Source organism: Emys orbicularis, chromosome 5 (genome assembly GCF_028017835.1).
Source record: "Emys orbicularis isolate rEmyOrb1 chromosome 5, rEmyOrb1.hap1, whole genome shotgun sequence".
NCBI lineage: Eukaryota > Metazoa > Chordata > Testudines > Emydidae > Emys > Emys orbicularis.
Window position 1 is genome coordinate 46,812,857 of NC_088687.1, and position 25,488 is coordinate 46,838,344.

General features: G+C 41.4%; 1 protein-coding gene across 1 annotated transcript in view; it reads right to left on the minus strand.

Moving 5' to 3' along the window:
* Window positions 1-25,488, minus strand: part of LOC135879650 (WD repeat-containing protein 64-like) — a 53,387-nt gene that overhangs the window by 11,215 nt on the left and 16,684 nt on the right. Inside the window, exons 10-17 of the mRNA XM_065405703.1 lie at window positions 18,642-18,747; window positions 12,536-12,687; window positions 10,301-10,403; window positions 9,208-9,314; window positions 6,513-6,592; window positions 6,366-6,420; window positions 5,631-5,676; window positions 4,905-4,964 (exon numbers count right to left, since the gene is read on the minus strand). Of these exons, the coding sequence (XP_065261775.1) occupies window positions 4,905-4,964; window positions 5,631-5,676; window positions 6,366-6,420; window positions 6,513-6,592; window positions 9,208-9,314; window positions 10,301-10,403; window positions 12,536-12,687; window positions 18,642-18,747 (709 nt within the window). The remainder of the gene's footprint in view (window positions 1-4,904; window positions 4,965-5,630; window positions 5,677-6,365; window positions 6,421-6,512; window positions 6,593-9,207; window positions 9,315-10,300; window positions 10,404-12,535; window positions 12,688-18,641; window positions 18,748-25,488) is intronic.

Genomic DNA, 25,488 nt, shown 5'->3' on the forward strand with positions numbered 1-25,488 from the left:
TTTTTGAACAGACCCCAAAATCTTTTTATTTACTTATCATCATCATTTTTTTTTATTATTTTCTCCAGTCTGGACCTTGATTATACCTTGACAAAAAATAATTGACTACCCCCTGCTTTAGATGCTTCTAGAAAGCCCTTTTCTCCTCCAGGCATGTAATCCTGTGCTGTAAAACTATTTAGCTGTACTACTTTTTCAAAGTAACAGTATATAATATACAATAGGACTTAACACTATTGGGGTTTTAAGTATGTCAGCCATGTAAGCTGCTTGTTTGCTTTAGAGTAGGACTTTCCTCTAGTTCTTGGGGGTTTTAAAAAGACAAAAAAGTGTGAATATGACTTAGAAAGAATCCCTATTGCAGTTTGATAAATGGGTAGAATGCAGGTGAGAGAAGCATAAATCAATGAAATACTTTGCAATTCTATAATGTATTTTCATTGAAGGATCTCATTGGTTTACAAACATTAATCTAATTTGCCTCATGACATGTACTGGGTAGAAGGGTAGGGGGACTTAAAGAGATCAATTCACCCACCAATGAAATATTCCAGCACTACAGTAAAATAACTGCTTAATAGCAAAAAAGCAGGATGAAAGGAAGTAGCCAATTGAAACTGCCAGGGAAATCAAACTCACAAATGCAGATTAAATACAATTCATTACAAGATTTGTCCTTTGTGACAGAGCTTCTGAAATAAAGGAGCTTGAATGATGGTTACCATGACTAACCATGATAATCTAAGTAAATATTTTCTCAGTTAAACTCCATCTTAAACTCTTGTAGTCTACAAATACCAATTTGATCTATCCTTTAAAAATATGGATTAAAAATTATTGATCCTTCTTTTGTCCAACAAACATTTCTTTCATCAATCAAAAACAATTATATCAGAGGTGGGCAAACTACGGCCCGCGGGACCCTCCTGCCCAGTCCCTGAGCTCCTGGCCCGGGAGGCTCGCCCCCCGGTCCCTCCACCCCCGGCGCGCCATGCCACCGGTGCAACACTCTGGGCAGCCAGGCAGCGGAGTTGCAGAGCCGCAGCCTGACCCGGTGCTCTGGGCGGCACGGCTGTAGTGCCGCCAGCCACCGGTGCTCCAGGCAGCGCGGTAAGGGGGCAGGGAGGGTTGGATAGAGGGCAGGGGAGTTTGGGGGTGGTGGTCAGGGGGTGGGGGGGTGGATAGGGGGCGGGGCGGTCAGAGAGTGGGGAACAGAGGGGCTTCGGATAGGAGGCGGGGACCAGGACACGCCTGGCTGTTTGGGGAGAGACAGCCTCCCCTAACTGGCCCTCCAAACAATTTTGGAAACCCGATGTGGCCCTCAGGCCAAAAAAAGTTTGCCCACCCCTGAATTATATCATCAAAAGCACCCATTACCTATTACTGTATTTTCACAGGAATTAATCAGCACTTACTCCAATGAAATAAGCAAATAGCTTCCCTCCTCCAAATATATTCCAAAATGTAATGTAACCTGGAAAATCAGAGAGGACAAAAAAACATGTCAATCTGTTACATAGGAAACCAGTTGCTTAGTTTGAAAAAGAAAAGCCCCTTGTGCAATTAAACAAAAAACAATAGATGACAAACCGTTGTAAAAACACCAGTTTCTCTCACAAATTCATATCCCTAGGGCAAGGAGGGATTTCACCCCTGTCCTCAATGGATAAACTGTGAAAACAAACAAGCCACTTACCTAAAACAAAAAACTACTGATTCCTTACCGCACAGAGCCCCATGTTAGAGATGGAAAGGGGTACCCTAGACACCCACATGTCCAGTGTATATATATAGAGCTCAACAACTCCCTTTCCCCATCCCTGTACCTGCCCTTTACCTTATTCCAACACCCATCATAGTGTTACAGGTTACTTGGAGATCCTTGAATTAGCATGCTAACAGTTTAATCCCAAAGTCCATTGAAGTCAATGGAAAAACTCCTACTGATTTCAAGGGGCTTTGGGTCAGGCCTTAAGACTCTATATTCGGGTACATAACTTTCAGCTTTAATGGAAACTCCTGCATTGCACTGATATATACAAAGCTGAACACCCAAAGTCATCTCTCGACACACCATCATGGCACTTTCTCTTCCAAGATGCACCCCGGTATCCTTTGAGCCAGCTGCCACTGAGCATCTTATGAAACCCTGTAATGGCTGGGGAAAAGTTGTCTAGGGATGGTCTTTGAACTAAAGGCACCCAATACAAACAACTGATCCAGAAATTCAAAGACAGTTTGAGTAATCTGACACAAGTCTAAGTATTTTCATCTTGACTGAGCACCAGGTGGCTACTGACAGGATGCTGCCTCCCCTTCATTTCCTACATTTATTAATAATTATTTAAAGGTAGAACAAATTCCCTTCTAGATTATACACTATACCAGAGTCTCCTGATTTTCCCATGGAACAAGCTCAAACATTCCCATACCCTTTCAATATCTATTTCCCCTTCTCACTCCTGGAAGGGAGGAGTTGAGTAAGGATAAACTACTAACTACAGAAACCACACCAGAATCTCTGAACCTATCAAAGACTTTAAATTTTTTGAAGCAGCAAAATACTAGAAATGGCAAGGAATTCAGGAACAATTTCTTCAGTGCAAGTCCAACTATGCTAGCGGTTCTCAAAATGCACTTCATGGACTACCAGTGGCCTGCAGAGATGTCCCTGTGGTCCACAGAAGGACACATTTTGGGAAAAAAAGAAGCTGGGAATTGAGGACTTGCAAGGAGAAGTGGTCCTCTAACAGGCTCTCTTCTATTAAACTGTCTGCAGAATGAAGAAGTTGGTGAACCACTGCTCTTAGATTTATTAATCTAAATACTCTGAGTTGTGGAGTCTTCTGTACCTGCAAATGGTCCGAATATAATGTGTTCAGATAAGGTCCCAGAGTGTGGCTGCTTTTAGTTTTTACCTGTCCTCTAGTCTCCCACCCCTGAATTCCATTCTGAGCCAGCAGCGTGTACTGGCATACCTAGAAAAGGTCACCCCTTCTTCATGTACCACATTGTCCTAAGGGGTGCATGACTCTCCGATACCCAGTGCCTGCCTTCTTCTGTGACAGGTTCTGTTGAAATTTATGTTGCCAATCTGGACTGAAAGCTGCCACTGGAGAATTCTATGTTCAGTATCAGATTGAGACTGGGTTTTGATTCCATTTCAGACGGCATTTCCCTAAAATACAGTATTTTATTCCATTCTCAGCTGCTTTTTTATTTCAACTTTACCTCTGGGTCCACTTGACACTAAAGAAGCTGCTGTTGTCTTCCTTTCTGACCTTGACTGGAGAAATGTGACTTTGTTGATGATTAAATCCTCTGGTGGAAAAGAATTGAAATAGCACCTGAAATAGGTCAGACTGGAGTCTAGCAGGGAGGTACATAAGCAGTCATGTGACACCTATAGTGTTGTAGCAAATATTGTTACACTGTGATGTTGTGTCCTTAAATTGAACCTGGACACTGTGAAGTCAATTTGGACAGTCTGAACTGGCCTGAGTGGATCCTGATAGCATACACTAAAAGTTCTCTAGTGTGGGTTAATGTAGTCCCATTTCAAACCGTACTGTATTAACCCACCACTAGTGAACTTTTAATGCATGTTAGCAGGATCTACACATGTCCATTAATGTGCAACATGCTAGTGCGCACTAGAATTTACACCACTTTGCTGCAGACTAATGCACTGTTCAGACAAGCCCTAAGTCTCTAAAAACTAAAAAATATCTAAAATGAGTAACTGTCCCCTCAGCTGGGTGATTTGCCAGCTATATTTTGGTATGAGAAATGTTTAACGTAACACTTCACATCTTTGCAACATACAGAAATGCAACATTCTAATTTAGGGCCTGGTTCTAAAAGAGCTGCAGGATTGGGCCCTCAGAGTGTAAACTCCTTAGAAAGGGGCCTTTAACTTTTAGTTGTCTAAAGTACTATATAGAGTTTTAGTGCTATAGAAATAATCTCAAAATGCTTTTACAAACATTGCATGAATTAAGACGAGGTAGGTATTATCAGCCCCTTTTTCAGATGGGAGGAAACTAAGGTTAAGTGACTTGCCCAAGATCACATGTTTAGGTCAGTGGCATAGCCAAGAACAGAATCCAGAACTCCTAACTTGCAATCCTGGACCTCAGCTACCACGCCATGCTCTTTCTCAGTAGAACACTTTTTAGGCAGGAAAAACAACCAATCGAACCGAACCGAACCACACCACACCACACACACACCCTTCATGAAAAATACCCAGCATAGCACTTTGGTTTCTTTGGAGTAGAGGGGCAATGAACAGTACCTAGAAAGGACTGTGGTAATGGCTACAGCCAAGCAAATAGTCTTGGTGGGACTCTGAGGAGATGTGGCATTTGTTTTAAGGCGTTGCTTTCTGAACTGAAAGAGACTTTTCATTCTTTGACTTATTCTCTCCACACGTTATAAATTCTCCAGGATTTTGTTATCAAAGCAATGAAACTGCAATAAAATCTATTGCTACCAACCTGTCCCATCCTCCATTACTGCCCTGCTTACAGCACTGAGGCGGCTACAAACATGTCCTGAGATGAGATTCCATATGAGAATTTCACCATCATAACTGGAAGAGGCCACGAGATTCGGAGGGCAGAAGGACACACATAATACATCGTCTTTGTGACCATTTTCCTGGATCATTTGGGTGACAAAAAGTTTTTTTTTTTTTTTTTTTTTTTTTTTTTTAAAACAGTTGCTAAAACGTCACCCCCAAAATTAGATTTATTACAAGTCTTCCTAAGGAAAAAAACAAAAAACAAAACCCACGTGCCAAGAGAAATTAGGGGATAATAAAACCAACATTCTGAATAAAATATCAATGAGAATTCAAGTACACTCTGTTTTCTGAAAGTGATATGGAAGTCATTTCTTACCACACTGTCAATCCAATCCACTTGTGGGCATGGCCCTTCAGATGCTTCACTATGAAGATCCTAGGGTTAAAAAAATACATTTAAATAATGTATTTATCTCTGGGGAGCCATCAAGTATTGTTCAAGGAAGATTGAAGCAGAAGCTATTGTCCTAAGGAAGCATACAGGGGTTCTGGAACTAGGGGTGCAGGGGGCGAGGCGGCACCCCCTGGCTTGAAGTGGTTTCCATCATACACAGGGTTTACAGTCTTGTTCAATGGTTTTCAGCACCCCCACTATAAAAATTGTTCCAACGCCACTAGAAGCATACCCTAATGTATGAGAACAAACTAACAATAACAAAGCCAAATGATAAGCACTAATGGTATCTTAGTGTATCTTCCTGCCTGTAGGAAGTATACAGCGATACAATAGGAATGGGAAGACAGTGTGGTCTAGTAGATGGGGCATTAGACAGTCAGGAGACTTGGGTTCTGTTCCTGGCTCAGCCACTGTGTGACACTGTCACTCTCTATTATTCTTGTTTGTACACAGAGCTTAGTGGAGCCGCAACCTCAGTTCAGGCCTCGGGGTGCTACTGTAGAAGAAATAATAAACAGCTTATAACTTAAAGCAGAGCTGTACTCTGAAAAGTGACTCAAAATGGCATCATAGGGTTCTAATTTCTCACATAATGATTCCAAGTCAGATTAGTTCAACTTAAAAGATGAATTACCCTTTACTTACAGGGAAAATATTGATCTTCCGGTCCCAACCAACAGATATGATGTACCTTTTCCAAAATAAAAATGTTATTTAGCACGTGTAAAAGGAAGAAATAAAACAGTGTTTGACTTGAGGAAGCTCTGGATGGTGCTAGTCCATAGGTCCTAAACCATTTTCCTTTTTTATAGCTTCTGAAACTTTTTTTGCATTGTAACATTGGTTGTCAATGTTTTCCATTCCAGGATCCTATCATCTAGGCCAACCTTCAGCTTATTTAAAAATAAGTCTCCTTTTGAACAAAGTGGAGCTTAGAACCAAGTGTAACACTAGTTTCCCTTATTTATTTCAGATAGCCTCAGTCTATTCTTATGAATCTTGGTACAAAAAGCATTAGTTGTGCTTACAAAAGGTTTCTGGGTCAAATTCAACTCACTACTTACATAAACAATGTCACGCAAGGAATGGTGCTATTCTGGATGCTGACATGCATTAGGCACATTGTGACGCACAAGGCTGAAGGCCTCAGGCAGCTAGTAAAACTGTGCTTTTAGCATGCTGTAATGTGTGATTTTAATTACGCATTTGAAACAACTGGTTAATGAGTATATGCACAGTCAAATTTCAGCAGCCAATCAGGATCAGGATCAGGATCCTTCTTGAAAAATGGCTATGGAAAACCCCCAACAGAACAAAACAACTTATTTCCATAAGGAGCATGAAATAATTGATTCTCCCAGGATCCCATCCCCGCTTTACCTGTTGCTGTAAATATCAGCATATGTGCAGGCGGTGACTTCATCACTTGAAGTGCCTGCTTAAAAGGAGAGCAAATGAGAGTATGTGCTTCGTATTGTTCCATACAAAATATCAAACTAGTGGAGAGGCTGTTGGTTATTCCTCTACCTTGCTTAAGGGTGTGGATATAACGAATGGTGCTACAATCCCATTTTTTCAGGCTTCCATCTCTGCCACCAGTGATCAATCTAGAGACAAAAGATTTCACTGTAACTGTTAAGTACTTCTAAAAATATGGAACAATGCTTTGTATTAAGGGTCAGAGGTGTGACTGCAGCACGTGTAGACATATCTGAGCTAGCTTTGATCTAGCTTGCTTGAATAAGAATACTAGTGAAGACATAGCAGCACAGGCTGTAGAACATCACCCAGACACTGAGTATGTACTCAAACAGAGAGCCCATTCTCCTGAGGGAATTCTGCACCAAAAAATAAAAATTCTGTGCACAATATTTTAAAATTCTGCAAAATTCACTGGGACACAGATACAGCGGTGAGGCTGCACCTGACCCTGACACAGCGCAAAGCCCAGACCTTCCCCAGAAACCAGGTGTGGGCAGACAGGCTCAGCCTGGCAAGATCCAAGTGTGGAGGGGCTTAGTGGCAGGGGATCCAGCTGTGGGGTGAGAAGGTTCTGTGTGGGACAATCTAGGTGCGGGCAGCTCAGCGGGGGGTCCAGGTGCAGGGGCAATGGGACTCTGCAGCAGGGGTCCAGGTGAAGGTGGTTGGGGTTCAGCGGGGGTGGGGGGTGTCTGGGGGTGGGGGGGATGGGGCTCGGCAGAGGGGGGTCTAGGCATGGGGGGCTCAGCAGGCGGGTCCGTCTGTAAGGGGGGAGGGAGGCTCAGGAGGGGTGTCTGGGTATGGGGGTCCAGATGCACGGGGGTTCAGCAGATGGGGGCACAGATCCCCACACAGTGAACCCTCCCCTTATGGCTGAGAAGCGATGGGGGCAGGATGTGGGGGCAGGGATGTGGAGCTTCCTGCAGCTGGGGGAATTTTCTGTGGTGGGTCTGACCCGTCCCGGACCTGGCCACTTCTTTCAGGAGAAGAGCAAGTCCTGTCCTCCCCAGCCCAGCCGGGACAAGTAGCTGAACCCGGTGCAGGGTAGGAGCCACCAGCTGGGGTGTCTCCAGACCCGGCCAACCTTGCCCCCAGTGGTGATTTACCTCTCCGCTGGCTGCTCCAGGCACCTGAAACAATGCACCCACACTGCTGGGGAGGGGCGCATGACTGTTCTTGCGTCTTCCCTTTGCTTACCCATCAGAAAGTCATTTTTCTGCAGGGAAACAAAGAAATCTGCAGGGGACATGAATTCTGCATGTGCACAGTGGTGCAGAATTCCCCCAGGAGTAGCCCATGCTGCTACTCAGGGATGTCTACATGTGCTGCAGTCATACCTCTGATTGCAGTGTACACATACCCTAAGCACACTATGGGTATATCTACACTACAGCTGAGAGTGAGCCTCCCAGCGCAGGTAGGCAGACAGACTAATGCTAGCAGGGCTCAAGTTAGCATGTTAAAAGATAGCAGTGTGGACATTGTGGTTCGGGCTGGAGCTTGGGCTCTCATGCCTACCTGACCTCATAGACTTGAGAGCTCCTGCATGACAGCACTTTCGACAAACAAAATAGCAAATATTATATAACCAAATATACTTCTCAAGCCATTTCCTCTCTGATATTTAAGGCCTCCAACTTTCAGATATCACTGCTGAAACAGATAAGATCACATGATATATATATCGCTCAAATTTGTTTGACCTCTCTTGGCAAGCATTTAGAAAATCTGGAGTTTGTTCTTAGAGATTTTATCAACTCGGTTTCTGTCTGGCATCTGTTTGATCAACTGAATTACCCTTGATCTAAATCTTAAACTGAAATCAGTAGGCTTTCAGATAAGGGACCTCTGCATCCCCATTTGCCACTTAACAATGAATCCTGTCCTTAATTACCAGAAAACGTGGTGTGTAAAGAAAGTCATTTCAAACTTACATCGAGACACAACAAAGCAAGAGCCAACCCATTCTTTGACAGTGTCACTTATCCTTTCAGATGTTTGGGGGGAAAAATACTTCCAGAAAAAGGAAATAGGTTGGTAGGTACTTTATTAAAATTACCCACCTTAAAAGAAAAAATAAAAGAGAGAAACATGCTCCAGAAGCCAGTCCGTAGTTCCTTAATGGATATTGAGGTGAAGTTAAATTAGACAAAGGAAAGGATACTGAAATTTAAACCATAGCAACTCCAACTTCCAAATGCATAATTTGCAGCACAAGAATAAAGAGGGTTCCCCCACCTCATCCCATATTTAAGAGCAACTTTTGCAACTCATTCTCATTTACAAGTTTTGAAGCACTTCTGCTAAGTTTGTAACTAAAAGTTAAGTTTCTAGAACTGCCTGTTGAGATGAATGGAAGTTAAATACCATGGAATTACACTACGCTGTGCCATGAATTTTAAATGGTGGCAGACAGAACAATTAGACTTACAGAAAAGCAGAGGGCCGAAACTAGTGAAAGAGCATGCGCCCTGTTGACTGCCCAAGTATCAGTAGACTGTGAGATTAATTATTTAGGGCTAAATTCCTCTTTCAGTTCTGAGTCTGGAACTCCACTGAAGACAAATAGTAACTGAGGGCAAGTGTAACTTATGGCCAAGTTTGGTTCATTGCAGATAGGAGAAAGGATAACTCTGGAATGATGAAACAGGAAGACAGGAAAGACAACAAAGTCCACCATTTATGTTATAGTAGTAGCTTTATCAACGGTGTGCTTCCCAAAAGTGGACAGATCTCTATTTACCTCTTGCCACTGGTGTCTAGGGCCATGCAGGTCACAGCAGCATCTCCATGAGCTTCATAGACTTCAGTAACCAGTTGTCCATTTTGAAAATCCCACACTTTTATAGCCTGAAAGGAAACAGAAATAAACAGCAATGACTGATCTACTGCTGGAGACAGCTTGGCATTTCTTATTGTACTCACTCCTTTTAAAAAATATGTAAATACAGAATAGAAAAAAGTAGACTCAAAAGAGAATCAGTGACAAATTAGGATTGAAATAACTGAACCATAAAGGGGTTAAGTGGTCTTTCATTCACTGGGGCAGCAGCAACTGGGAGTGCTGTGAAGGCAGCAAGCTCAAACCTTGCTTGGGAGAAGTACCTAGCATTATACAAAAAGCATTATTTCCCTTATGAACAGTCTCAGCAAAGAAGTTAAGCACTGAACAGACATGGATCCTCTCACACTCAGTGATGGTCCCCCATAACAGGTTTAGGGCAAAGGGTCTGGGCAACATGGAGAGGCATGAAATGTGAGTGTCCATGTTTCCTCTGTTCTCTAGGTGCTCAGCGAAACTTCCATTGCATACATTGACTTTAGAGTTTGGATCACGTCACGGATACACAGAGAGCTAAATTAACAAAATAAATTAAAAAATTCCAAATAAATGAATATCCCCATGTATCTCAACAGGAGTTTAATGATAACCACATTAGTTATAAAAAGTACTCCATATTGACTGAGCCTTTGGTAGGAGGAAGTTTAATACTAACACATGTTCAATAAGATCCCACATTATTTAAAGAGGCAAAACTCTTATTAAACTCAATGAATGTTTTGCCTACTTAAGGATTGCATGATTGAGTCTAAGTGACTAAATTATTAATAATTCTTTGCTTTTAGCTAAGTAAAAGTTAGCTACTGTTGACTGATATTACAATTCTCATACTATTCAAAGATGGAAAATGTATGATTAAAAATACCATTGTAAATGTGATGCTTTAGCAGAACTTCATTTTGAAAGCTTAGTTCTCAAATTAAGCTCCAAAGAGTAACTCATTCTGCCTGCTCTGCTTTCATCCTAGCCTTCATGGTGTGTCAATGATACTTACAGATCCTTCCGAGCAACTAACCACCTGCCGGAATGGCTTATTATACTGGCAGCAGAGGATTGGTTCATTATGGGACACACAAGATTTACTTAGCCGGTCTTCCCTGAAAAAAGGAAATAAAATAGAAAAGAAAGATGAATCAGAGTGTGCTGACATGCTTGCTGAGTGCTTACAAGGGATTTGCAAATGATGGGACAACACCTGCTAAATCTTACACCCCCGAATACCTTTAAAGTCAAGGGCTGTATACTTTGTAAGTCAGGAAAGGATTTGGCGCTCATGAGCCAAAGCACTGGTAGGCAGAGGAAAGCCTTACTATACCTATTTATGTGTCCTGGTGGCATAACTGATTTTGCCTGTTTGTAAGTGTTTAGATTAAGTGATTTTAATGTCAGAAGGGATGATAATCTACCTCCTACGTAACAGATCACAAAATTCACCCAGTAATTTCTGCATCAAGTAAATAACGGCTGTTTGGGCTACAACATATTCTTTACAAAGAGATCTAGTCTTTTTTTTAAAAAAGATTTCAAGTAATAGAAAATCCACCATTCACTAAGCAAGTTCTTCCAATGGTTAATAGTCCTCACTGTTAAAAACGTTCATCTTATTTCTATTCTGAATTTGTCTAGCTTCATCTTATAGCCATTGGATCTTGTTATGTCTTTGTCTGTTAGACTGAAGAACCTTCTACTATCTGAAATCTCTTCCTCATGCAGGTCTTTGATCAAGTCACCTCTTAACCTTCTCTTGGATAAAGAGATTAAGCTTCTTAAGTGTATTTCTCTACACCTTGAATCTTTCTTGTAGCTCTTTGACAAACTGGAAAGGGTTCAGAAATGTCCTTTTGGACGTGTTGACACTAGAACAGGACACATTATTCCAGTAATAGTTTCACTACAGCACTGCACAGTTCACAGTCAGTTGCTTATGTACTATGAGCCCGTAAGTCCTTTTCAGTGTCACTGTATTCCAGGATACTATCTCCCATCTTGCAAGAGTGACCTACATTCTTTGTTCTTAAATGTATGACCTTGCATGTGGCTGCATTAAAATGCACGTGGTTCAAATGAGCCCACCTTTCCAAGCGATCTAGATAGGTCAGTTATACAGACCTATTCCCATCATTATTTCCATCTTAAAAAGACTACATGGAGCTCTCTCTTCTTTTAAAAAAAAATTTACAGAGTGGCAAAATAGGGCTCAACCAAGACTTAAGTGGCACATAGGACTTGTGCTTGCTCTCTGCACAGGGGTGAATTACACCCGAAATGTCCGGGGTTGCCTCCTATATTTTTTTTATCATAACGCAAGCGTGTAGCAATATAAATGAAAGTCACCCATTGCAGTGTATTCTGGTGCCCCTAAAAAGAACATGGTCTGTGGAAGGGCTTGCCAGTTACAGCTACAGTATGACTGCCATTAACCCAGCCTCCAGTAGCAAAAGGAATTAATTTAAAAGTGCATGCAATTTAAAGTCTCCTTAAAATTAATCTCTAAAGGCCTGGCTTTCTGAAGTGCTGAGCACCCACAACTCCAGCTGAAGCTCCTCTAGTATGTAGTGGTTTCTCCTGCATATAGAAGCTCAGAGATATAGTAAATACTGCAAGACTGTTTGGATTTTGTGATGAAAACAAGAACCATGACAATAATGTAGAAGGAGCTGCTACATGTAGGAAAACAACTGCAGCATGCTAGAGTCAGCTCCCCCACCTCCAGTTCAGACTCCAATCCCCTCAGTTCATCCCTGCAGCATGTTAGTATCATAGGCTATTCTACAGCATACAGGCAGCTCTTCCTTGACTTTGGACCAGTAAGTGTCAGAGAATATAGGAATTGCTATACGGGCTCAGACCCCGAGGTCCATCTGGTCCAGGATCCTGTTTTTGACAGTGGCAAACACCAGTTGCTTCAGAAGAAGATGCAAGACACTGCACAGTAAACGGATGTGGGCTATTCTGTCACCCATGAAGGTCTCATTCTAAATCCTGGTAGTAAAAGATTGACTTAAGCATGAGGTTTTATATCCTTCCCAAAACCTATTAATTATAACAAACTGGATATTCTTGTTATCCAAATAAACATTCGTCCCTTTTTGAATCTTGCAAAGTTTTTGGCAATGAGTCTCACAGTCTAATTATGCCTTGTATGAAAAAGAGTATTTCCTTTTGTCAGTGTTGAATTTGCCACCTTTCAATTTCACTGAATTCCTGTGGCGGTAGAGTGGTAACCTACTTCTGTTGGAAGCGTAGGAGAACAAGGCAATCTGCGGCAAGGTAGAGAGCTCTCAGCTCATTTGAGAAGTAACAAACTGCCATCTCTCCTCTGATCTGACTGGCTTTGGGAATCACAGTGAGGAGGCATGACTGGTCTTCAATGTCCCAGACCTTTCAGATACAGAAAGAGAGAGGTTAATATTCCTAACTTAGCCATTTCTAGGTATGCATGAAAACCAAACTCTCATGTGCAATGATCAATTAGACATCAACATAAATACTGTGAAAGAGTTTCGTTACACTAGTATGAATCTCATTAACTGCATCAACCTAGTTACGGGAGCACAAACCCTCATTGCAGACTCAGAAGTGCACCTTGATCTGGTAACATATGAATATAAAGCCTTGCTTTATACAAGTGCCATGTCTACATTAGGGGTCTGTGCCACTATAGCGGTACTGACAGAGCTTAGAATTTCCTAACTAGACAGGGATATTTTTAAGGTGATAGAGAAGTGAAGGTTCAGTATTCCGCGTTGCAGGGGACTGGATGGCTCTGGGTACTGGTAATGAGCTATGAAATCTCTCACCTCCACATTGCTGGTTCAAAACTAGCCCAGCTTGGAAGTGACAGTTGTTACCATCTAGAGGCTGTTCAGCAGACAGTGTGCAGAGAATTGGGAAATAATATTTTTCAGTCATTTACAGAAATATGCCACAGACTAGCTGGCCCTTGCTTGTGACTAGCAGCTTGCCTCTAGCTGATGACACTAATTATCATTAAGTTGCCAAAACAACTGTGAAAGAGTTGGGAGAAGACTGTACAAGCAGAGAGGTAAAGTTGGGAGGAGGTAGGAGAATGCATTGGGTGGAGGGTCAGGCTCCTGTTGGCAGGCATCTCCCGGCTCCTTGTCAGTGCTAGAGGAAGCTGACAAAATCCTTGGGGAAGGGAGGCAGTGAGGGAAAGCTTGCTAAGACAAGAAGCAACAAAGGAAGAATTCTGCAGGAGCAGGTTAGGCTCCTGTGGGGGGCCTTGAGGTAGGGTAAGTAAAAGCATTTTAAAAGAGCCTGAGAGGGGCAGAATACTTAATAGTTCAGCAGAGAAGCAAAAAGCCAGAGGCCTGAGAACCAAAGGAAGGCTGTTTTAAGCACAGGCTGCAGGGAAGCAGCAAAAGGGGGTGATAGGTAGGAAACAGCAGCATGTCTGAAGAAGCCGACCCAGCTGCTTAATACAACTGGAAGGGAACCCAGAGTAGCGGATGGGGCTGAGTTCCCCTACCAGCCCCCAAGGAAGGGGGATGTAAATAGGGTGATCAGATGTCCTGATTTTATAGGGACAGTCCCAATATTCAGGGCTTTCTCTTATATAGGTGCTTATTACCCCCCCTCCCCCCACCGTGTCCCGATTTTTCACACTTGCTATCTGGTCATCCTAGATATAAGCCCAACTGCAGGAGTAGATTAGGCTCCCATGGAGGAAGCCCTGAGGGGGGGCCAGTAAGAACACTTCAGTATAACCCAAGAGGAGCCAAATAATTATTTGGATGTTTAGCTTAGACTTTCAGTTGGACCTTTTGTTACCCCCAAAGGAGACTGAGTTTTGTGACTTGGCCAGAGGGCCAAGCCACTGAAGACTTGGTGAGTGGCAGACTGCCAGCAGATGCTAGAAATGAGGGCCCTTTGCAGCATCACACCCTGACAAAAGGGTGATGAGTACACTACCTTACATAATAAAACTTCTCACATGTTCAGTTTGTGGGGGCTGAAAGAGAGGGATAGGAATATATCAAGTGAAAACATCAGCCTCGAATAATGGGGTCACATTCTTCTCTCAGTTGCTACTGCCTAATTCGAGAGAACTCGAGAGCAAAATTGAGCCATACTCTGTAACATCTATTGTCAAAGCCATGTGAGGCAGGCAGATGCAATTCAACCATCAAACAAACTAATGATATAGTTAGTATAAGACTAAAAGTCATACTAAGATGGAAGAGACCCAGGTGGTGGGTAATCTAAAGTCCTTTTGTAAGACGTATTGACATCATATTTGAGATTTTTCCCCACCTGCTGAACATCTTTCTATCCTAAGTATTTAGGGTTCAACATTGAAAGGTGTTGAAGAGTCTTCAACTACCACTTAAGCCAGGGTGATAGGTGACCAGCAGACATCGCTGATTTGGTTGACTTAGTGTACCCTTGCTACACATACGCACATCATTTGAAAACTTACTATGTTTATGTTAAGATGAGGTCTGATATGGAGCTATCAAGTGATGCCATTACCATAGAAATGGGGATAAACAATGACACCATCAACATGCTAAAATGACCAGTTTGAAATATTTGCATTTGTTAGTTGATGACTCTATTTCAGGACAAAGTTGGATTTTTCTGACCTCAAAGCATCACTGCGACAATCTAATAATAAATGAAATGTAATAGTATTGGTGACATTTCTAGTCGTCATCATCATCATCATCATCTTGTTCATCATTCTGATCTCTGAGAGAGTGTGAGTTACCACAGTATTTATTGCCTTGGCAAATAACAGTTCTGTGCAGGGAATATTGTTCTGACTACAGACAAAGATGATTGTGCACCGATCCCTACTATTATAGGCACAAATAACATCTTGTAGAAGGTCAGATGGCACTGAGCACTAGAAGAATACAGGAAATAGTTCATCTTCCACATTTTTCTATCCATGTTGCAAGAGTGATCCAGTATCTTCTTTATCTATGTGAGAAGGCATCCAAATCTTTGTTTGCCATGACGCAATTTTGACATGCTCTTCATGTCGTGCTGGAAGTTTGCCCAGTGACTTGTCCTTTTTGTCCTAGATTGAGGCCCAAGCAATTCAGGTCTCTCTGGGTCTATTCTTTTTTGCTCTGGTCATACCGCATTGCTACCAACGTCCGTGCTGCAGAAGTTGCAGCTTGTCTGTCACTCTCTCCCAATATGGCAAGATCTCTGAAGTGGTAAATTCCCTTTGTTTTCACATCTTCTCCTCCCTCCGCCATCCAATACCAAATAGGGATGATGCAATCACATGGTGCTAATGTGTATACTGCAACACAGTAGTGTGTACTGCAGCACACTGCTGAAGTCAGGAGTGAGTGTATCACAAATTGCATGCACCGGTATGAGGTGACACTTGTCAGTTGTGCTGGTAATAGTGCCTGTTTCAATCCACATATAATGTGTTCCATTTTTGGAAATGAGTGAATAGCAAGGACCAAAACATCTCTATTAGGTGATGACTATGGTTCCTTTGACACCAAGAGATCCAAAAGCCATATTGGCATGTTCAGCTTGCAGAAGTATCCTTGTGGCTGCTTCCTCTTGAGTACTGTACAAATCTTGGGCTTCTTCAACACTTCTACTGGTGATGGATGTTGCTATTTCACCATTGGAAAAGCCTCCAGTAAGGAGTAGTGTTTTTGTTGGGCAAGCTTCTAGACTCTCAGGTAAGATTCTGAACCATATATTCAGAGACATTTTACTAGTGATTGTTGGATGCCACATTTAAATTATTTTTTCTGTATTTTTTACATCCAACCTTAGATCCTGTCCAGTGCTGTCTTTCTGCAGTTTTCAGAGTGACTGTGAAATACAAATCTGTCAAATACTTCAATTACAGAACTAGCATTGTCAAATCCTTTTAGGACCTACCTCTGGTACTCAGCACCCAATTCACTGAATGTGTGGAATTTGTCTCCAGCCATCATTTGTATGACAACCAGGGCACCTCTCATGTGCACTATGGTTTCTTTGTTGCATACTCTTAGCTCAAATATTCTTTCAGTTTGAGATTCCAGCTGATGCCCTAATTCAGCTTTTGTCTGCTCTTCTCATTGTTCCATCAGCATGGAAGAGGGACGTGCACACAGATTCTATTAGGTGACTAAGAACAGTTGCCACTGAAGCAACTTGCTAAGGACAAGGCTCTGCGGAAAATTTCTGGATCGACGCTGCTGCAATTGTCCCTCTCTTGCCAGACTTAAATTTGGTCTTTTGTGGCTAGTAAGCAGAAAAAGACCCTAATTGGCAAAAAAAGGAAGGTCCTGAGAATAATTAGTAGTACCACTTGTTTGTAGCGTAGGAAGAAGGTAGGATTCAAAAAGTAACGAATAAAATAAAAAGCTACTGTAACAAGACAAAGAAACTATCCTAAAAGAAACAAACACAAACCTTCCCACTGTTCTGCTGATAAGCAAGGATGGGGAGGAGGAGATAGGAAAGTCACAAGGACAAACAGCTTCAAACTGGATTTTCACTAAAGCCAGCAAGTTAGCTGAAGGGTATAAAGAGAGTCATGAATCTGAAGGTTCTTTGTCAGACCCTGCCTGATCATGCTGGAGCATACCAGGAGGAAGTGATTTTCCCTAGGTCTGACTTATTTGTAAATATACTGATCATATGCTTATGAATTCTTTATTACTGTACTGGGTGTAGTGACTGCTTATTTTTAAGCTGCTAAGCATGTTTAGAGCAATTATATAAAATACCATTTGGCCTTAAAAAATAATTTAGGGTTTGTCTGGTGTCTCCCATATCAATATTAATTTCAAATATTATCAGTAATTCCAACACCACCTCTCAAATCTCTCCATTTGTTTTTCACCAACATCTGCTATTTTCAGTAGAAACTCTAATGCATTTGATGTTACATGCAGTCCAATAGATATGTGGATAAGCACCTCTGGATGTGATTCAGGGTCAAATGGGCTTGTCATTGTTGATGACATGGTTGGTAAAAGCTTTGCACTGACAAGGGATGAAGAGCATGTTAGAGGCAAGAACTTGTTTGTGGACTTTATCTTCACTACTTCTTGTTAGAACATTTCTTTCTCTCATAGTTTTTGCATATTCATAATAGGACGCTGTGTATTGTCATTTTTAACAGTACTATTGACCTATGCGTAAGTGTGATTGAACTAAAAAGCTAGTTTCTAGACTGTTTCAAAGACTAGTACTGCAATTGCAAATTAAAACCTTCTACCAGGCAGACTAGATGCTACATTGTATGTACAAAAGCTTACCAATGGAGAAGGACTCCATTAGGAATCCATGTACATTTATATCTATCCACTATGCTGTACAAACAGTGGGCATGCAGTCTTCTGCGACTGGTGCATAGCCTTCAGTGTGAGACTGATCTGGTCCGCAAATTTCAGTTGAAAATATAGAAAACTCAGGATCACTTGAGATACTTTTAAGATACAACTAAGAACATGTGCTGTGAAAACATTTCATGTTAGTATATTTCAAAATGTTGATATTTGCCATTTTGCCACATGCTTAACCACTTCATTATTTCTGAAAAGAGATACTTGCTCATGCAAAACTAATACAAATCTTTTAATACATTATTGGACAAAGCTACCACATGACAAACACCATATTAAGATGTTGAAATTAACTTAAACAGTAAAAACTTGTTATCAGTCATGTTGCAGTGTTTCAGGAATGGTGCAAAAAGATTCATTTTGGGTACCATTGTTTCACTTTGCATACAGGCCTATGGCACCATTTGATGGCTCCACATCATACCTCATCTAAATATACCTAAAATAAGCTTTCAAATTATATGGGTGTGGGGGGGCTGGAAACATTAAACTCCAAAAATATGGTCCTTTTTGGAGCATTGCTGTACATCTCTAAGTTGAGGATGATAAACACCATACATGAGGCTCTCAGCTCCTTGAAGGATTGGGCCTTTAGCGTACTTATTATTGTAGTCTTCATATATCAAATTTAATCTTTTCTGGTTAGGTTATGAACATCTTACACAGGTGAACTGTTCCTCAGCCAGGTATTCTCATAACTCATATGGCTAAGCACTGACCAAAGAGAGTAAGGGATAAACAATCTAACCCACTGGTATTTGTGTGATCCAGTTATTTCTGAACAAATTTTAGCAACACTTACAGACATGATGCTGTTATCTCAGGTTGATGTTTGTCAGGCTCAAGCAAACATTGAAACGGATGAAACAAGGTGAGATTAAATCAAATTTCTATTTCCCTTTGAGCCCTGCACCTCCTGAATTGCTGCATTTTATCCCTGGGTTTCCACACTGATATCTGGAAATTCTACAACTTACTGAGAACACAACTACTCACCATAACAGTGCTGTCCATGGAGACTGAGAAGAGCTTTGTGTTGCCATCAGCTATACACAGGAAGCTAATTGGGGAAGTATGTCCACGCAATAAGCCAATAGCCCATCTAGTAAAACAAAACACTTCTAAGTAGATTTAACTCTTGAAATGTGACTATTTTCCTAAAAATCTCATGGTGTTATGGTCCTCTTTTGCTTAAGATTTTTTTAAATACTTTAGTTCATGATGAATGAGCCCTTATTTCTGATCTTGAATTTAATATTATGCAGAAAATCCTATACTCTGCCAGGAAAATACGTTTTATTTGTAGACATTCATCACCTAACATCTGAGTGGGAACAATCACTAATGATTAAACCTTCACCATACATAGGCCAGATTGGTAAACTTTATTAGCTCCATTTTACAGGTGAGGAAACTGAGGCACAGAAGTATCCAAGACCACACAGGAGAAGAAGCAGAGGTCTCCTGAGTCCCACTCTTGTAACTTAACCAGGAGGCCATCCTTTCTCCTGGGCAGTACACTCAGAGTACAATAGGTCTCAAGGCCAGATGGGACCACTGTGATCATCTAGTCTGACCTCCTGCATAGCACAGGCCAGAGAACTTCCCCAGAATAATTCCTAGAACATATTTTAAGAAAAACATCCAATCTTGATTTCAAAATGGTCAGTGATGGAGAATCCACCACAACCCTTGATAAATTGTTCCAATATTTCCAGGCTAAATTTGTATAGCTTCAACTTCCAGCCATTGGATCACATTATACTTTTCTCTGCTAAACTGAAGAGTCCACCATCATTAAAAATTTGTTCCCCATGTAGGTACTTATAGACTGATCAAGTCATCCCTTAACCTTCTCGTTGTTAAATAGTAATAGACTCAAGGAGCTCAATCTATTAGGCATGTTTTTCTAATCCTTTAATCATTCTTGTGGCTCTTCACTGAACCCTCCTCAATTTATCAACATCCTTCTTGAATTGTAGACACAGTATTCCAGCAGCAGTCAGACAAGTGCCAAATACAGAAGTAAAATAACCTCTCTGCTCCTACTCAAGATTCCCCTGTTTATAAATCCCAGGAACGCATTAGCTCTTTTGGCCACAGCATCACATTGGCAGCTCACCTTCAGCTGAGTAGCCAGCCCTTCCCCTCCCAAAATCTCTTTCAGAGTCACTGCTTCTCAGGATAGACTTCCCCCATCCTATAAGTATGGCCTACTTCTTTGTTCCCAGATGTATACGTTTACATTTAGCAGTATTAAAATGCATATGTTTGCTTGCGCCCAGTTTACCAAGTGATCTAGATCACTCTTAATCAATGATTCCACATGTATGCTATTACTTCCCTATTTTTCTATTCTGAAATTTGTATCTAAACAAAATGCACCTTTCATTAATTTAACATGAAACAGAGCCCTTTGCCTCAGTGAAGCAAAATATCAGGAAAACGATGCAACAGAAATCTGGTTGGGGTGCAACAGATTCAGAGGCAGAAGGGGCAGATACTGACAAGTGTCACTTGACAATAGAAAAGTAAACTGGGCACTTAGTATATTATTCACAAGTAACAGAGTATTGTACACTCAGTCATTCACTCTTCCAAGACCAACTGCCTACCCTCATTTCTACTTCCTTCATAGTGGAGAGTGGCTGAAGCAGACCTCAGTTTACCCTTGACTACTTAAAAGGTCTAATCCCACCAGTTAGTGGAGAAGGGTTTGTTACAGATTGTTAGGAGCTTATCTAGATAGGATATGACATGCCTTGTAAAGGACAGCAGTTGAGGTCACACAGCCAACCCAAGACCGTGAAAGGATGTATAAATACTTTACCTCAAGTCTTTTCCCTGACTGGAAGCAAGAATCATATTAGATTGATCTGCTGCTCATCTTTAACAATACACTGTTAGCCATTAAGCTGCTGCAGACATCCCTAAAACAATTATTTCTCTAGAAGAACTGACAAATAATGGCAGACAAAGAACGAACTGTCTTGCCTATGTGAGATAATTGGCTGTTAGTGAAGAGGAACTATTGCTCTTCTTCTGCCCCAGAGGAAATAGCTTTTAAAATTTCTTTTGACTGTCCTTCACAAATAACAGGAATTAGCACTCAGAATACTATTAACGATCCCTATTTGTTTCTCCTCCTCCTCTCCGTTCTAGGTTCCTTCAGCATCACACATTTGCCTTCTAGCATCATACCCACTGGAACAAACTTCCTCCTGAACACACACATGCACATGTGCTGGGAAAGTAAGGTACATTTGTTTGGGTCATAACACTTGCAGAACCTAGAAACAGAGAATAAAATCTGCACTCGCACAAAGGCCTTATTGCCCCCTATATAGAACATTTCTTATACACAAACCTTCTAACACCATAATTATCCTTCAACTTCTGTCTCCCTAGAGTTTTGATGATGTTGCTTCTGATCTTCCAACAGTTTTGATCTCCCTCCCCACTCCAGACGTGGAGAGACCTCCCTCCACAGCAAGATTCTTATTCCAAAACAAAAAAAGTTGTTTCCAAAACTAATTAGGGTTATTGAATAACAAAGTATTTGCCTATCACATCATTTATAAAACCCCAACACTTATGAGTAAGGAAATTAATAGCTAGGGACATCACTGATCTTACACTGCCCCTCCAACAAGTAACGCATTACAAGTACCAAAAATTGCATAGTTATAAGCAGTTACGTCAGAATGTGTACAGGATGCAGATCTGTGGAATAAGGAAGTGCCATTTTTACTGTACATTTCAGGGTAGGGCCATACTTTAAGTGCTTGAATGTATTTAAAAAAAAAAAAAAAAAAAAAGCTCTAAACCATGAATCATAGGATGTTTGAGGTATTCTCCATTGACAGCCAGTACTACAGAGGCAACCTTAAAGAAAGCCAGTGTGTGCGCGCAGGGGGGAATCTGGGGAGACTGCTGAAATATCTATGGAAACATTGTGACAGAGGCTCCTTGACAAAGGGGTCCCATTTTGCCAACAACTCTCATCTCACACCTGACAAACTCACTACACCAAACATATTGCAAGATATTTATAGATAAAGAGTAACATCTATGGTATCTACAGAAAGCTCATAACTTCACAAAATTCATAATTATTGTGAGATGTTTGTATGGGTAATATTTCTGGAATAATGGATTATATATTGGAAGCATGTTTCTCGGCTTAGTCACCAGGGGACAATGTCTCTGGTGCTCCATTCAAGCAGTAGGGACTTGTCACGCTGCTCTGGCTGGTTGGTGATATATTGCAAGGCTCAACTGTCTGTCCTTGCTCCATCCAAAAGATAATGGCAAATAATCTAAACGTGGGAGGTAAAAAAGGAAAATTACAACAGACAGAAGTTCATCCTATCTGTGAATAAAAACAAGAGACTGATTCCGTATATGAGAGCTGGGAGAAAGAACCTCTGAATCCTTTCACCGAGGAGACATGGTGGTAGTAAAGATGTTCTCATGAAAAACTGGATCCTAGTTCCTGTGAAGCCAGCCAGCTCTGCACCAGACTGAACTTTGGGAATGGGATGGAAAACCTACTTTTAGATAGGAAAGAACTGTTAAGTGTAGATGCAGGTTCACATTGTGACACGCTGACACCCCAATATTCACCACTGTCATGTAATTAGGATAGGTCTTATACAAAGTATGCCTTGTGAGGTGTCATTCTAAAAGTCTTGATCTGCTAGACAGTAATATCTCATTGGATTGTATGTGAAATTATGAAGTTTGGCTATGTACGTGTTGCTGAAACATGTCCTGAGGTTGAAAATACCCACAAGCAGCCTTTCAGTTACGACAGTAAAAAGGCCAAACAATGTTAATGGCTTATTGAGGAAATGCACACAAACACAAAGATTACCCCAGGAACTGTGTACAGTGGAAACCTCTCAGAGATAGCACTACACAATGGGAACTGTTTGACCTAGGTCACAGCAAAAGAGCTTTCCAGCAAGTGGGGAGAAGATATAAAAAGGGGGGAAATGACATCTTGGGGGCACCTCACTCTCCCTACAACAACACACCTGGAAACACCTGAGGATCAAAGACTGAACTGTGGGAAGTGATGGTCCCAGGCTGGAAGGATTTTTAGCCTGTGTATGAAAACCTGGGAAAGCCATGGCAACTTGTGTTTTAAGAATCTGCCATCCTGTTTATCACTCAGTGTGAGAATTTGCTAATTCATATCCTACCTATCTAGTGTGTTAAACTCAGTTTGCAGTGTTTGTTAATTTACTAAGGTAATCTGCTTTGATCTGGCTGCTATCACTTATAATCACTTAAAATCCATCTTTTGTAGTTAATAAACTTGTCTTGTTCTGTCTCTAAAACAAGTGTAGAACTCATACTTGGGGCAGAGAGCTGTTGCATACCTCTCTCCACATTGAGGGAGAGGGTGAATTTTATGATCTTACACTGTATAAATTCTCTGTGCAGTGCAAGACAATACAATTTTGGGTTTACACTCCAGAGGGGATGTGCACTTGCATGTTGGGCAATTCCTCAGCTGAGCTCTCCCATGCAGAGCTGCTCTCAGCATCCATGTGAATATACCTGCACCTGGGTGTGTCTCTACCTGTGTGTGAGCTGGAAGGGGGTTTGAGGGCCTGTCACAGCAGCACAGAATAAGGGGAACCTAGGCTGGGGGGACAAGCAGGCTTAGTGGTATCCTAGTTCCAAGTGATACCCTGGGGGGAACCCATCACACACACATTATTCTGTTTTGTATTGTAACCATTTGTTTCAAACACTTGTTTCTAGTTACCTCTCGGTTATTTTTTAAATAAACCTACTTTTGTTTTATTACAAGGAGAGAGAGAGAGAGAGAGAGAGAGAGAATGAGAATGTGAGTGTGTGTTTGTTTAAACACAAGAGCTTACTAAACTGGGTACACTGCTCCTGGGGGCAGAGGTTCTCTAAGTAGCTTATGTCAGGGACTGGATATCACAGGACAACAATTCAGAGGGACTCTGGTACACCTATTGTTAACCTACAAGGTGAAGACAAAGCTGGCATAGACACTGAGTGAGTAAGAGGCTGGTGATGTTGGGGAACTAACACCCAGTTACCACACATGAGACTCCCTCACGCTGGAGACAACAAGGTAACTCAGTCCTGGGTACCCCAGAACCACACACAGAATTAAGAGGGAGCAGAGAGAGCCCTTTGTAGTCCTCATTGTAAATTGCTTTTTATGCTCATTAACCCCGCCAAGTCACCACAGAGGGAGTTGGATTCTACTTCTTGTGAGTCACTAACAGACTTGTTTAAGTTCCAATTAGCTCTACGTGGGCACACCTTCTGAGGGCACTGCAGCACAGATGTAACTGAGGGCCCCACTTGGCCTGTAGACACTATTAGTGGTGATGTGTAATAAGAATCCAGGTTGACTCTCAAATCCCTGGGTGAAAGTGCAAAGCTGCTGGTTAGAAAATACTTCTATCTCTCAAAATGTGCTCAGTTTAGAAGTAATCAGTGACACCCCAATTCTTCAAAGATTTGTACAGGTGCTTAATTGTGTGTCTTGCGAGTAGCCCTAATCATAGAATTTAAGGTCAGAAGAGATCTGCTCCCTTTAATTGGCTCAGTTGGGCGCAACTGCTCTGACACACATGTGCTGGGCCTTGTCTACTCACAGAGACCAGCTATGCTGTGACAGACGGCCTACATTCTAAATGTAGAACTTCATTGCCTGCAAAAGCAGCAAGGAGTCCTGTGGCACCTTATAGACTAACAGACGTCTAGGAGCATGAGCTTTCGTGGGTGAATACCCACTTCTTCGGACGCATCCCACGAAAGCTCATGCTCCTAGACGTCTGTTAGTCTATAAGGTGCCACAGGACTCCTTGCTGCTTTTACAGATCCAGACTAACACGGCTACCCCTTTGATTTATTGCCTATATTGCCTAAATGTATAACTTTACATTTGGTTGTCTTACAATATATATTGTTTTCTTTACATCCAGCTTACCATGCCATTCATAGTTCTCTGGATTAGTGACCTGTCCTCTTCGTTATTTATCGCTCCCCAAATCTTTGTATGATCTGCAAGCTTTATCCATAAAACTGTATCCAATAATTTATCAGGTCGCTGATAAAAAATGATAATGTAGGGCCAAGAACGGATCCCTATAGGTCCCCTCTAGATAATGATGATGATTCTTCATTTACAATTACATTTTGAAACCTGTCAGTTACCCATTTAATGTGTCATGTTGATTTGTATTGTTCTAGTTTTTTAATCAAAATGTTGTGAAGTACCAAGTGAAATGACTAAGAGAAGTCTAAGTATATACTACATCAAACACCATTACCTTTATTAACCCAAACTAGTAATCTCATCAAATAAAATATCAAGTTAATTTGACAGAATCTATTTTCCACAAACACATGTTGACTGGCATTAATTACTCTCCTTTAAATTCTTTATTAAAGAAGTCCCATATCAGCCATTCCCTTATTTTGGCTGGAATTTCTGACAGGCCTATAATTATATGCATTGTCTTGTTTACCTTTGTAAAATATTGTCACAACATTTGCTATCTGACAGTACTCTGGAACTTCCCCAATGTTCCAAAGGTTATTGAAAATCAACATGAAGGGTCCAGAAGTCAGTGACATTACTCACAGTACATGAAGTTAAGCATATGTATAAGAATTTACAAGATCGGGGCCTGAAAGACTACACATGGAGAACCATAGTGCCAATTTTGCAGTCATTTTCACAGCAGCACTGCACTTGCAGGCTTTGCATGATACCATATTTACAATTCAAAACAAACTTAGCTCTTAGTCTTAGCCCTCATCTTGGAACAGGGATCATTCCATC